The sequence below is a fragment of the Equus caballus genome, chromosome 14 (assembly GCF_041296265.1).
Source record: "Equus caballus isolate H_3958 breed thoroughbred chromosome 14, TB-T2T, whole genome shotgun sequence".
NCBI classification, from domain to species: domain Eukaryota; kingdom Metazoa; phylum Chordata; class Mammalia; order Perissodactyla; family Equidae; genus Equus; species Equus caballus.
The window spans coordinates 44504350-44519025 of record NC_091697.1 but is presented as its reverse complement, the minus strand read 5'-3'; the positions used below and the strand labels follow the sequence as shown (position 1 = coordinate 44519025).

At 46.9% G+C, this 14676-nt stretch overlaps 1 protein-coding gene across 5 annotated transcripts in view; it reads right to left on the bottom strand.

Moving 5' to 3' along the window:
• Positions 1-289: 289 nt before the first annotated feature.
• SH3TC2 (SH3 domain and tetratricopeptide repeats 2) overlaps positions 290-14676 on the bottom strand; it is a 70772-nt gene continuing 56385 nt past the window's right edge. For all 5 annotated transcript variants that reach the window (XM_005599310.4, XM_070233037.1, XM_070233038.1 and 2 more), the window contains exons 13-17: positions 11021-11171; positions 8834-8956; positions 7206-7356; positions 4763-4959; positions 290-3112 (exon numbers count right to left, since the gene is read on the bottom strand). In XM_005599310.4, the coding sequence (XP_005599367.1) occupies positions 2921-3112; positions 4763-4959; positions 7206-7356; positions 8834-8956; positions 11021-11171 (814 nt within the window). In that variant the 3' untranslated portion in view covers positions 290-2920. The remainder of the gene's footprint in view (positions 3113-4762; positions 4960-7205; positions 7357-8833; positions 8957-11020; positions 11172-14676) is intronic.

The following is a 14676-nucleotide window of genomic DNA, read 5'->3' as shown; positions in this document are numbered from 1 at the left end:
GGGAATAGTTAACCACATTCTTAAAATGGGATTTTTAAGCACTTTTAAAGACTATTTTAGCAGAGCAATTTGCATAAAGACTGTAGTGATTGCAATGACAGAGCACAATGTTTTTCTCATTAAAAAAAAAACAGTCCTACCCTTATCTTTGGAAATGTGCTGAACATTTTCATAACTGAGCCGGTTTAGAGGCAAATTTACCAGATTTATAAGTGAACCAAAATGTACAGAATCAGAAAATTTTAACCAAAATTCCCAATGAAATGTAAAATGAGTAGATATAAAGCCCTTCACTTAAATATACATATTTATTTAAATATTTATTTATTTATATGTATCTTTGTAGCAATTGAGAAAGACCTGGCCAACCAGAAGCTCATGTGAGAAGATATTTCATGTTCATAAGCTCAATGTGAGCCAATGGCAAGATGTGGCTGCTAGGGAGAAGAAAAATCTTAATGCAACATTAAAATACACATTAAGTTACATTTAGTACAGTAACATCCCTCTGTATCTCCACCCACCAGCCAATACCAAAAGCTTGCTGCAGTTATGGGAATCACACCATCAGAGGGACAGAAACTGGCATCTGGCCAGAGGAGAGCAATAGGTCAGCGGGAAAAGGGAGAGGGTCTGGAACGCCAGTCAACTGGGGAATGGGTCACGGCTTGGGTTCCAGGGCAGAGCAAGCCATCTTCAAACACAAGATGCGTAACCGTTCTGGAACGCATGTGCCCTTGTCCATCTCCCGGGAATGTTGTTGAAGGGACTCTGCGTGGGAGGTCAGGCTCATCCACAACATCGCTCCACCCTCGGGAATTTTATGGTTTGTGGTAGGAGCAAAACCACATCTATTTGGCATAGTGGTGGATTAGGTCACTTCCTTTCCTTCCTAGAGAAGACCACTCTCTAGAGTAGAGAGCGTTTTGACAACCAACCAAGCTCTTGAGAGAAAACAAAATGTACTGATGTCTAGACAAGCTCGGTGACTAGAAGATGCAATGTTGACTCAATTACCACTCCCTTCCCACTTCACCACACCACCAACTGTTCAGTGGCCCAAGAAGCTAGAAATTAAAATCTGAGCTGCGGGGCATGAGGTGGCGAGCCCTGTGGCTAGATCTTCTGGGATGTTCCCACATTTCAGAGCAAGGGTGAACACCTGCATCAGGATCACTTAGATGCTCGTTAAAAATCCACATTCATGGGACATCTCCCAGACCTACTGAGTCAGAATTATTGGGGTAGGAACCAGAAAGTTCATTTTCAGCAAGCTTCCTAGAGGGGTCTTTCGCATCCTCTCTGAGAACCGTGGTTCCAGAACAGCTCCTCTCGTGCTTTCCTGTGCATTATAGCCACCTGGAGAGCGGGTTAAAGCTGGGACTCGTAGGCTCCGGAGACTCTGATTCAGAGGTCTTAGGTGGGCACCAGAATTTGCCTTTCAAACAACCTCACAGGTGATGCTGATGCTGCTGGCCCAGTCAGTGGACCATGCTGTGAGTTCACTGCCTTAGAAAATCCTGGATTCCATTATCCAAGAACTCAGATAGATACGGTGGTAGGCAGCTGCTGAAACGGTCCCCAACGATTCCCCACCTCCTTGTGTGGGCTGGACCTAGCGACTCACTTATAACAAACTGAATAGGCAAAACTAATAGGATGTCCCTTCCGTTAGGTGAGATGAGAAGACAGTGACCTCCTTCTCTCGCTCACTCTTCTTCTTCTCACTTGCTCGCTCCGATGAAGCAGGCCACCATGTTGTGAGCTGCCGGATGGAGAAGCCCACATGGCGAGGACCTGTGGGCAGTCTCTGGCCCAGAGCAGGGAAGTGACTCCCACCAACAACAATGTGGGTGAGTTTGGAAGCAGGTCCTCCCCAAGCTGAGCTTGAGGAGACCACAGCCATAGCTGACACCTTGATCATAGCCTTTCAGCCAGAGGACCCAGCTAAGTCCCACCTGGATTCTTGCCTTCCTACAGAAACTGTGTGATAATAAATGTTTCAAACCACTACGTGTATTCTGGAATGATAGATAACTAATAGAAATGCTTTGTCAGGGAGCTACTCTGAAATCAATATGACATCTTGGTAATATTTAACCCATCCTTCAAGTCTCCCATCTCATCTCTCCCTATTCTAAAGGGGACAAATGAGTGTATAAATGTAAATGGGTAATATTTAATAATACACACTATGCACATGTAATTTACCCCATAATTTTCTTAGTGCCCAATTGTTATGCCTTGGCCCTTGGGAAGCTTCCCTGGGGTTTCTGGAAGGTTATGGGGGGACAGAGCCTCGCAGCAGGATGGAGACAGTGAATCCCAAATCCATGTCAGACCTCACAGCCTGGGCGCTCCAGCTGGCTATTCTGAGGCTGTGTCTTTTGAGCTAAGAGCATGGTGAATTCCTGCCTGCCAGTCCTCATGATGTAGAGGAGTGGCACCTCCTTTGGTCCTGGCTGAAGAGAGAGAAGAAAGAAACTACCAATTTCTCTGCTGGTGGGGGGAGGGGTCTTTCCCTGAGCAAAGTCAGTGAAGGGAGCAAAGTGCAGTCCCCTTGCCTTCTCTCCAGTGCCTGCCTGATTTCCTCACTGGGGGAAGGAGACAGGTCTTCCAGGGGCAAGGTTTCTCATTTTCTCTAGAATTGCCTGTTGAGAAAGTGCATTTCAGAGTCTGCATGTGTGGAAAGGCCACAGGAAAGGCTTTAGACACAAAGCCAGGACTTCTCATCCCTGCTCCATCGTGCACTCCTTGTGTGGCCTGGAATGAGTCCCTCTCCCTCTGGATTGCGCTCTTCCCACTGCAAGATGAGAGGGCTGGGCCAGTGATGTTGCAGACCTTCCAGAACAGTGTCTAGGAGTCTAGGGTGAGGAGGCAGCTTCTGGTCACAGCATGGTCAGAGATAGGACAGCTCTCTTCAGAGGGCCAGCCCCCCGCCACTCAGCCACCGTGCCCGCTCTGAGGAGCGCCCAGAGGGGCTGCTGTGCCACAGGGGGCTCTGGCAGATGTTGTCCAGCCTGCTTCTAATGGTGTCCTGCAGCTTCTCATCACCCAACAGGACCGCTGCTGCCAGGGCCAGCCAGAAGTAATCAGTGGCATCGTGGGCATCCTAACCCCAAGGCATGGGAGCAAAGAAGAGACAGCATTAGCACACATTTCCAGGAGAAGCTGGGAGGCAGTGCTGGGAACTCTGAGAACTGTAGCTTTCCCACCCCCACCTCCTAGTTCCCTGGGGGAGCTGTTCCCCACTCCACTGTAGTCCCATGACATGGCTAACCCCAGTGGCCATCCTCCCGAGGCACAGGGGTGGCACCTTACCCAGGCTCAGACAATTGTGAAGCAGCATCACCCTGGGCATAGTGCTGCAGGGATGGATAAGCGACTCAAGCTGACCTATCCCAGTCACTCCCCAGAACCTACCAGTGTGACATAGTAGAGAAAACGGTCCCTTACCCTTTTAGATGTGGGTTTGAGCCTGCCAATAGCTGGAGGGGAAGGAGGCCAAGAAACAGAGAGAAGTGGAAACATACAGAGACAAGAGATATAAAGAAAGGTGGGGGAATCCATGACAACATTTGAGTACCAGCATTTAGAACAACCCATGACGACATTTGAATACCAGCGTTCAGAGCTACCTGAAACTCAAGTTACACTTGAGCTTTCCAGTTACTTGAGCCAATATATTGTCTTCTTTGCTTAAGCTAATTTGAGCTGAGCTCTTCCCCTTGCAATCCTTACAGCCCTTGGTTGATGCAATCAGATCACACATACTTTGCCCCTGACCCACTTCCTGGGAGCAGTGGGACAGAGGCAAGATGGCTGGGAGTCCTTCACTACATGTAGGGATGAGGAACAAACGCTTTTTTGGGTGAAACTCAAAAAGGGATGTCTGGTTCCCATTAACCCTCCTAAGAAAATAATTAATTCAGGCCAGAAACAACTCTGGCAAATAAGAAAAGGACAGTAGAACTGCCCTGAGGGTCCCCTGGGGAACAAACACAAGCGTGACTCAGAAGCCACTGCATTAAGAGATTAAGAGTTGTGCTGGAGCAGACAGGGGCCTCTGGGAAGGGGAAGTCAATGCCCAGGGACACGGTTCAAGGGCCAGAATTCTGTCAGAATTTCAGACCACTAGCCTAGTTCTAGAAGTGGCTAGAAAAATAAGAAGTTCTGGATTCAACTCCAGCAGAGTGAACAGAAAAATCAAGGCTAAGGCCTTCTTAGGACCAAGGCATGCTTACATTCAAAGACCCCACACCTCGTTATCTCAGACATAGTCACAGATTTCTCCTAAATATAGTTTTATATAACTTTATAAGAAGTGAGTTGCAATTTACTGGTTAATCTACAACGTTTTGTAGACAGAGTTAAGCATTAAGTTTGAGTTTCATTTTAGAGCTTATAGTTCTTTTGTTTTGAGGGCCTCAAAAACGTATTGTTTCGGGTCTCATCTATTTTCAGAGGCCCTTGAGGAGCTCACAGGCACTAGGCAATGTGCCCCTAGTACCTGATAGATAAAGTGGCCACAGAAATCATAGCAGGGCAAGGAGAAAGAGGAGGTATGATCTGTCTTTTCAGCAGAGATGGGAGCCCCTTTGAGGTCTCCAATGGGGCTAAGCATCCCCACTGGAGCCACTCCCCACCTTCTGAGAGGAGAATCCCCATCTGGGCCCTCTCAACTCTACCCTGAAGGCTCAGGGTCAGGGGAGAGTATGCTTGGATGGTAACTCTCACGTGACTTGGGAAGCCTGGGTCTTACCTTCAGCTGGTAGAAGGTGAGTCGGCCCAGGCGATAATACACTTTGGCATAGTACAAGGCTTCCTTGGGACTCTGCAGCCAAGGTGGACAGAGGGACAGAGTCTTCAGGTAGCAGTCCTCAGCCATCTCGTACATGTGCAGGGAATAGTACACAGTAGCCAGACGGTGAAAGGCCACCAGCTCCTGCCTCTGATCTCCTAGGAAATGGAAGACTGAGACAAATATCTTGCAGCCAACACTTTGCATCATTCACTCACTCACTCATTCTGAACAATTTTTTGAGGGTCTGCTAGGTGTCAGGGACCAAGCTCGGGACACAGGGAACAAAGCAGAAGAAGTCCTTCCCTCGTAAGGCTGATGGACTCACAGGATACAGACGTTCCCTAAAGAATTCCACAACTAAAAGCGAAATGTGAAATCCCCTTTCACAAAAGCCCCTGTGATCACTAATAAAGGGAAGCCTCGTTTCAATCGGAGTCAGGATGCCAGAAGGGGGAGATCCCATGCAGGACCCCTGGAGGTCAATTACAGACCCCCACAGAAGTCTCAACGGGAAAGAATCATTAATTACTGGAAGAAAGGTACATTGCATCCCAACAGAAATCAACTACACGAGCGATTCAGCCAATGAGAAATCACCGCCGCCCTAAATTCTTGCTTTTCTCCAATGGACTTTCGTGCAAAACAACTCCTCCCAATTTCCTCCTTTTTCTCTATAAAATAATGTTCCTCTCCCTCATTTGTTGGATTTGCCTATAGATCTCTACAGCATGCATATCCCAAATTGCAATTCTTTGGCTATTCCCAAATAAACTCCTTCTGTTGGTAAAATAGCTAGCTGTTTTATTTTTAGGGTTGACACAGTTGTGGTAAGTGCTACAAAAGAAGATGCAGGGCTCTGTGAGAGTGACTAACAGGAGGATGAGTGCTGGGCAAGGTGTTCTGGGATCATTCCTAAAGAAAGCTTTCTCCATATTGCAGAGGTCACTGTAACTTGGGATTCTGGGAAATCCCTGTGATGGGACATGGTGAGAAGACTAGCTTGATGGAGTAGCCAAAAATTCCTAGAAATGAAAAACTGTAAACAAAGTATGACAACTGTCTTCCTTGCCTAAAGGTCTCTCTCCTCAGAGAGTTCTCTGGGGCTGCCATCAGCAGCAGGCACCCTCTGCTCCCTTCCCAGCTCACAGTCTCGGATAGCTACAGAGACCCAGCCACTTTTAGCCCATGCTTTAGAACCTGGGTTTCTAATGGGTCTATGGCCTGTTGTTTTGGTTTTTGGTGGGTTTGTTGTTTCAATAGCTAACTCCTTTACTAGAAAGTGGCCTTCTAAAGAGAACAAATGCTTCCAGTTTTGCTTTTGGAATATTTGCAAGGTAGCTGTTTGATGCAATCTAAAAACATCACTTGTAAGTTTCAAAGAAACAAAAGCCAAAATTAGAAGATCCAAGGGAGAGAAAATTCTCTGCTATGGAAAAATCCAGTCACAGGGAAGTGGATGAAGGGTGGACACAGCCTCATTTCAGCCTTTGCCCTGGGAAGGAGAGAGTCCACCTCCGAGGGAGTCGTCTGGGGCCCTCAAGGCCTTTCCTGAGATTAGCGCACAGTCGCTCAGATAAGGTTTTCTGCCATAAAGAAAAAGGTAGGAAAAGGAGAGGGAGTGCTCTGAAGTGCAATTAGACACAATAAAGCCCAGTACCAGCCACTTCTCATGCCACTGAGAATGCCCAGAAGTCCCTTCTAGAGCGTCACCAAAGCCTCCATTTCCCCTACATCTAATCAAGGCTCCTCTAATCAAACCTGCTTTTCCTCAAGCATCAACATTTTAGATGAGGTTTTGTGTGGGTTTTTAAAATCATTTTTCACTCTGCCTTTTTTCTGTTTTAATGTCATATTGTTTCCCACTAGCTTTTGTGACAAATGCAAGCTATTTCAGCTATGTAGTGAATTAATGGGAATCTGACATTCATTTACATTTCAATCCCCTGGAGAAAATGTGCTTTTGACTAATAATCAACCAGTTAAAAATGTAGGGCACAGTGCTTTCACGGTGGCGGGGAGGGGCATTGCCTGTCCATAGGATAAAATACCATTTGCCCTGTACTCTGGAATAATACCAACTGTAATCTAATAATTAGTGTGGCACAGGTAACACTTATCACGGACTTATGGACCAAGCGCTGCGCTGCGGGTTTGCCTGGGTAATCATTGGTCTTCCAACGGCATGAGGTGGGCGCTGTGGTTAATCCTGATTGTCCGATGACAAACGTGAGGCTTACAGACAGTAAGCAGCTTGCTTAATTAACGTCCCCCTGACTGTTGGACCCAGGGTTTGAGCCCAGGCAGTCTAACTGCACAGCCGATGCCATCACTGCCTTGTCGTCCCTTCTAGGGGGGTGTTCACCCCTTCCAGCCAACGAGCCAGACAGTTAAGACCACCTACCTGTGACTGTGCTGAGTCTGGCCGCCAGGGTGGCAAATTCTAAAGCCTTCTCATAGCCTTCCAGGCTGATCTGCAGCTCTGTCAGCTTGTTGAAAATCCGGAGCTCACTTCTCACCGCCTTCATCCTCCTTGCTAAAGGAACAGCCCCAGCCTGAGAACAGAGGCACAAAGAACCTTAGTCTAGCTCAGGATCCACACTACATACCATACTCTATGAGGCTTCCTCTCCACTGGCAGGGGCCGAGGGGATGGCAGTGATTAAAACCAAGAGGATCGAGGGGCCTGCCCCATAGCATAGTGGTTAAGTTCATTTGCTCCACCTCAGCAGCCTGGGTTCATGGATTCAATCCTGGGTGCCGACCTACACATCACTTGTCAGGCCATGCTATGTTGGCATCCCACATACAAAATAGAGGAAGATTGGCACACATGTTAGCTCAGGGACAATCTTCCTCAAGCAAAAAGACAAAGACTGGCAACAGATGTTAGCTCAGGGCCAATCTTCCTCACCAAAAAAAAAAAGAAAAGAAAAGAAAAACCAAGGGGATCTGCAGTGTTTCCCTACATGACTGCTCAATTCACTCTCCTGGCCCTTGCTCTTGGATTCTCTGCCCAGATCTTAGAGGTGGAACAACTAGAGGTCATCAGACCTCCTAAAACTGGGGAAACTGAGAGCAGGAAAGGGAAGATAACTTTTCTTAAGGTCATGTGGGGAGTTACCCCTCCCAGCTATGTGCGCCCTCAGCACCCCAGTGCTAATATATCAAGTACATATATAGAGCGTGGACATAATGTCTGAGAGTGCCCAATAAATGCTTATTTCTATTGTCTTTATTACGATAAAATTTCAGGCAGTTTCATCATTTCTCTGATCCTGGGTTTTCTCATCTATGAAACGCGTATGAAAGTGAGCACCTCAGAAGTCAGGGATGTGCTTCTTGCTCTCCCAACCCCCACCTCAGTGCCTGGCCATATTGCGTCCTTGATAAATGTCTGAAGCTGAATAAACCACTGAACAAGCAAATGAATGAATATCTGGATAAGTGAGATTTTAGGATCAAATAAGATAATGAGGTTTCCCAAACTTGAGTCAGCAATGAACAACAATTATGATATTTAACACCTGGACATTTACTTAATTAGTATTCTTTCTTAAGTCAACTCTCTTTTATTATCTTGCCTCATCTTTGCAATAATATCCATGAAATCATGGATTTGATGAGCTGGTGTTACACATTTTTAATTTTTCAAAATATATTTTAATGCATATTTAATAAATAGTAAAACAAAAGTGCTCATCCTGGGACCAGTCATCTCCCACCACATCACCAGTGGTACATGGAAATAGTCTGGTAAATGTAGAAGTGTTCTACAAATTGTAAAGTACCATGTACCCAAGAGATGTAATTATTATGGTGTTTTCTCCCAGGAAGGAGAGAATGACAGAGTTTATCAGCTCCTTCTTTAAGGGCCTGCTAGATTGAAGAGAGGGAGAGCATGTGGGCACTGGATGGGGAAGGGAAGAAAAGGAAATACCAGCAAGAGAGGGGAAGGGGGCCCCAGCCATGTGGCCCTGCTCACGTTTGTGCCAGGGCCTGGCTGGGCACGCTGCACAGCCCAGGACTTACTCGATAATACTCCACTGCGCGATGCCTGTGGCGGGTCCCGTTGAAGAACACGTCACCTGCTTCTTCATAGAGTTTGAGAGCCAGGGAGGGCTCCTCTGACTTCAGGGCTTTCTGGATGGCTGCCTGAGTGGGACAGAGATGGCTGTCAAAGGCGGAGAGAAGGACTTCCAAACGTCCACAGGACAGGCGGCAGTGAGATCTGACCACCTAGCTCAAACCTCTGCTTAAGTGACCCCGAATCCTGAATTGTCCTCCACTCTCGGAGGGCTGGTAGGAAGACTTCGAGATTCTATAGTCCTGCATTTCCCCATCGTGGTGTGAAAGATTACTTTGGGGGCCTTAGAAATGATTTTTAACAGTACACAGACAAACGTTTATGTTTTAATAGTTAAGTATTTATTTTAAGGTGTTTAGGGAAAATGATTAATAATACATGAAAACCTGTGATTTCAGATAGCACGTTTAGTGTAAAAAGCTAAGTTGACATGAAGTTGACTCAAAAAAAAAGAAGCAAATAACAGTACAGAAGGCACACGAATATGGCAAAACCATGAACTTGATGTGTAAACAACTGAAGTTTGGCAACCAGTGATGTCATCCAACACCTACACTTTGCAGATGCAGACACCAAGGCTCAGGAAGAATAAGGAACGTCTCCAAGATTGCATCAGTAGTTAGGAGCAAACAAATGTTAGTCTGCCAGCCTGACACCCTTCTCCTGGCCCCAGTGACCTCTTTTTCTCAAGCCAGCTGTTTCATATTGCATCTCAACAAAATGTGATGAGGAAGTTGAGGAGGGGAGAATGTCCCACAGCATCTGCAGCACAGCTACAGGACCTAAGGTAGAAGCCTTAGGTAGAGAATGATGCACTTCAGCCACAACGACCCTGCAAAATATCAAGTTAGGTGGCAGTGTGGGGTTGGGTAGGCCTGGGACCAATTCCAGCCAATGAAATGCTGGGTGAGTCCCCTCAGTTATTATCCATATGCAGCTACCCAGAGAGAGGCAGAGAGATGGCATCCTGCAGTCAGGAGGCTCTCCCACCAAGCAACGAACAGCCCAAACATCTCCCTCTGGGCCTCCATCTCTTGGAGAGTGAGAATCAAGACTGAATTCTCTACTCTCTGAAAACGCTTTCAGTTCTAAAATCCTAAGTCAGAGCAAAGGCTGAGAGTGAGGGCTCTAAGTCAAGCTGCTAGTGTGCAATTTTCACCACTTACTGGCTGTGTCACTTTGAGCAAGTCACTCGGCCTCATTGGGCCTCATCTGGAAAATGGGAATTTCAATAGACATTCCTGCCATGTTTGTAATGAGGATTACACTACATCACGCATGTGATGTGTTTAACAAAGTCTCCTGTGCATACGAAGTATGCAATCAAAGTACACAACCATTAGTAAGTCTCTTTAGAAGTGAGTTCGTAAATTTAAGTAATAGAATAAGGAGAGTAAAAAGGGAGAAAATAAGAAATGGGAAGGAAGAAAAGATAATGGACATATTTTAGATGAAACAAATCTTATATGCCGTGATAATATCAGTACGTGCTAAGTCCTAAGCATTTGTAAATGCTTACTATGCAAATGTATTTACTATGCAAGTGATATACCTAAATCCTTACCCTAAGAAATAGGGTTCATCCATGAAGAAACTGAGGCCCGGAGGGCTCATAGAGCAGGCCCAAGGTCACACAGTCCATAATCGATGGCTCTGTGATTTGATTCCAGGCCTGTCTCTCTTCAAAGCCCAGGCCTTTAATCAATACACTCTGCCATATCTCAGACATTAAAGGTATGCAAACAAAAAAATCATAAGAGAACAATAATGTCAACACCCTGCATGCATCAACCTCACCTCTAGTTGCAGCAAAACCCTGAAGTTAAGGTGTGTGTCAAGCTTTGGAAAGATGAATATAGCTGACGTGCCAGGTGAGTGAGTCTCCCACCATGGTCTTTGAGAGCTCACAGGTGTACAGTATATGGGTCTCAGGGACTGCCCTTTGCCACCTGTATTCAGCCTGCCAGATCGCCCTGATTTCCATCTTGTGTCCAGGCAGCAGCCCATGTTGACCCTCCCTCCAAGGACTTGGCAAGGACATCTCCTTTCTCTAGTGCCAGCTGGTCAGTTTGGAGGGTACAGCTGCCTCTCCAAATGGCCCAGGTGAGCAGAGGAGCTTGCGGAAGGCCTACCTGCAGGTACAGCTCCACCAGCTCATCTTCCTGCATGAGGTAGTGAAGTCGCCCAGCCCCGAGCCAGGCCTCGGCCGCCTTGTCTCTCTCCTCCAGGTCAATGAAGATACGCAGGCTTTCCTTGATGCAGGTGAGGGACCTCCTGAGGGACCTGGGAGGTGGAGATGGACTCATTAGGTGTGAGGGCTCAAAGGGGGCTCGGAGTCACTCAGCATGCGAGGAAACCAAGGCCCTGGGAGGAAACAACGTTGTTTCAGATCACACAGGGAGGTCAGGCCTGATTTGAATCCCGGCTGTGCCTCAACCAGCTGTGTCACCTTGAGAAAGTACAGAACTTCTCTGTGCCTTGGTTTCCCCATCTGTAAATGGGGATATAATTATACCTGCCTTGGAGGGTTGTTGTGACGATTAAATGAGATAAAACTAGAGTGCTCAGAACAGTGCCTACCACAGAGTAAGCACTCAGTGAATGTTTAGATGTTAATTATCATTATTATTATTACTGGTCCATCCATCTTTCAACTACAGTATAACATTGTTTTTTGTAAGCACCTAACACACCGTAGATGCCAAATGCACAGTCTATTGAATAAATGCACAAACGAATGATCACAGTGGTGACTTTAAATCATCCAAAAGATTTTGATGTTTGTTTAAGAAGAAAAATCAAAGAAGGGCAACAGCTTTAAAAGGTTGGTGCTTAACAGAGTAATCTTTATTTATCTGGAAAATTATCTTAGATAGAAAACTTCCCCCATGACAGGGATCAATGAAGAAATGAGGTATAGGCAGCGTAGTGTGGCACAGATTCATAATTCTAGAACAACAAGGGGCACTGGGCATTATCTAGAGAGTAGTTCTCAACTCCGGCAGCGATTGGAATCGCTCAGAAGCTTTTTAAACACACAGGCACAGGCAAACTCCCCCCAGTGTGTTGACACGCCATGCTAGCCTGGGACGCTCTGGGAGTGTGGCTCAGGCACCAGCATCTTATAAAGCTCCCCAACAGGGACTCTGTTGTGCAGCTTGGGTCGAGACTTGCTCACCTAGTCCAACCCCCTTATTTTACAGAGGAAACAGGCCCAGAGATGGGAAGTGACTTGTGCAAGGTTACACAGCACATTAGGGAAAGATCCAAGGCCGGAACTCCCTTCTCCTGAGTCCCAGCCCAGGACTTGTCGCAAAACACCCACATCCCTCAAAGCGTGATTTATAGCCCACCTGCATCAGCATTACCTGGGGAGCTTATTAAAAACACAGACTCCCAGAGCTACCTCAGACTGACTCGATCAGAATCCTCATGGTTGCAAGCCAGGAACCTGAATTTCTGAGACGCACCCAGCTTATGCTCACGCACACCGAAGCTGAAGAACCACTGCACCGAATCACCCAAATCCTTCTAGAAAAACTGGTCGTCATCAACCAAGCCTGTGGACAGTTAGGAGGTCCTCATCAAACATGGTTATCATCTCATCGTGTGCAACCCAGCCCCAGGCCCCCTGGTGCACAGTGATGGAAAGAAGCGTTGCCTTTGACTAATGAGGTCCTGATTTGTCTTGGTGATGAGGCAGCTGTTGGCCTTCTGGAGAATGTGCCAGGCATTTGGCGCTTGTCAGTACTGAGAAGAAAGACCTCAGGTTTTCCTCACTGCCCTGTTCTTCACATGGGATTTGTCGACATGCAGGGTGGGCTCTGACCACCCTCTCTCCAGTATTAGAATGTGAGATTGCTGCTGAGACTGTGCTGTGAGCTCAGGAGCCACGCGCAATGCTGAGGTGTCACCAGCCTCCTGGCTGAGCTGGGGCAACCACAGCCCTCTTACTATAAGAAGCCCTGTCCTTCTCCTGCCCGCTCCACACCCACAAACGTCACGCAGAGTTAACATGTTCTACAGGCCTGGCCTCCACTGCCCTCCCCACTCCCTCTGGAGCAGCTGATGAAGACAGGACCCACACATCTCATCCTGATCCTTTCTCCAGCTGTTTTGTTTATTACCATATGCTGTCCTGGGAGACCCTTAGGCTATGGTTGTTTTCTTCAGACCCCCAGGGAGCAAGATTTGCATTATTACAGAGAGGCCAACTCACAAAGCAGGCATTTACTTCTCAGACCTTTTCTCTCCAAGCTCACTATGACTGTGGACAGGACGAGAGGACATCAGTTTTTCTCTCCAGGAAACATCCCACAGGGGAAGGGAGGATGTACGGAGGCCAGCTACTCACACAGCGCTATCAAGACTCCTGGTGCATGCAGGGTTTTCGAAAGACCGCAGCCTCCCACCAAGACTTACCCCTGACCCATAACCTCCAGCAAAAACAAGTGCCTTATGGTCTGAAATTGGGAGGGGGTCTCCTGCTTCCTCTGTTCTTTTCTATCACAACTCACCACCCCATTTTTCTACATCTGCCAGTAGCTGTGCTATATCACCCACCAGATGAGCCACTGGCTTGGTCTGGAAGGTCCCAGCATCCCAGTTCCTCTAGCCACCACCTGTAGGCTCTAGGTGTGGCTCAGCTCCCAAATCAAAAGAAGTAAGGAGCCCAGCGGATGGAACAGCATCATTTCAGCCTTGATCCCAAGTGTCCCAAGCCCCAAGGCACTCCTGGGCCCCCTACACCTGGACCCTGCCAGGCTATCTCCTCTCCTCTCTCAAGTCTTTTCTTTCTCTCATTTTTCCTGCCCCCAGAGTTCAATCTGTGCAGCTGAGTCCTTTTTTCTTGCTTCCTGCCTGGACATCAGCCACGAGCCTGTGGCCAGGTGACCTCGATACACCTACATTCCCAGACTTCCTGCTTCCCAACCTTGCTGGGGCTTTCCAGATCCCCACCCTGCCTGGATGAATGTCTGACCTCTGGCCAGAGCCCCACCTCCGCTAATTGCTCCTGTCCTGTTTCCATAATAAGAACTGCCACTCACCAAGGGCCTACCCTGTGCCAAGTGTTGGGACACAAATTTTCAGTATACATTTTCTCATTTAATCCTCATAGAAACCCTAAGCTTACAAGAGTTCTTAGCCCATTTTGCAAATAAAGAAACCCAGTGGGTTTTTTTAAAAACTTGTCCAAGTTTGCACTGGTCATTTCTAAGGATTTATTTTGAGATCTCTGCTATTTTGTCTTGTAATAACAGCAATGACAGTAATTGTCACTGACATTTACTGAGCGCTTAGCATGTGCTGGTGGCTTTACATTTGTAATCTCATTTAATCATCACAATAGCACTAAGAGAGCAGTACTATTGTATTCATGTCATAAATGGAAAAAATAAGGCTCAGAAAGGGTAAGTGACGTGGACCAGGTAATATACCCTGTTTAGACCAGGATCTAATCCTGAGGATCTAATCTGACTCCAGAGCCCCCCCACACACTCTGAAGCAGTGCTCAGTCCCTGGCTCAGAAGTCAGCACATGGGAAAGGTTTTGCTTCTTTGACCACTTGAGCAACCTGGAAATTTCAAAGGACATTAGCCACTTCGAACCTTGAACACAGTTTCCTCATCTATGAAAGTGGAGTAGTGATATACATCATAGCCTTGGGATCAGATGAGAACATGTCAGCGCAAGAAATTCTTTCCTTGTTTAGGATTACAGAAATGTTAGGGATTAGTCATATTAGTTATATTGAAAACCAAACATTGAAGCATTTTTTTTCGGTTCC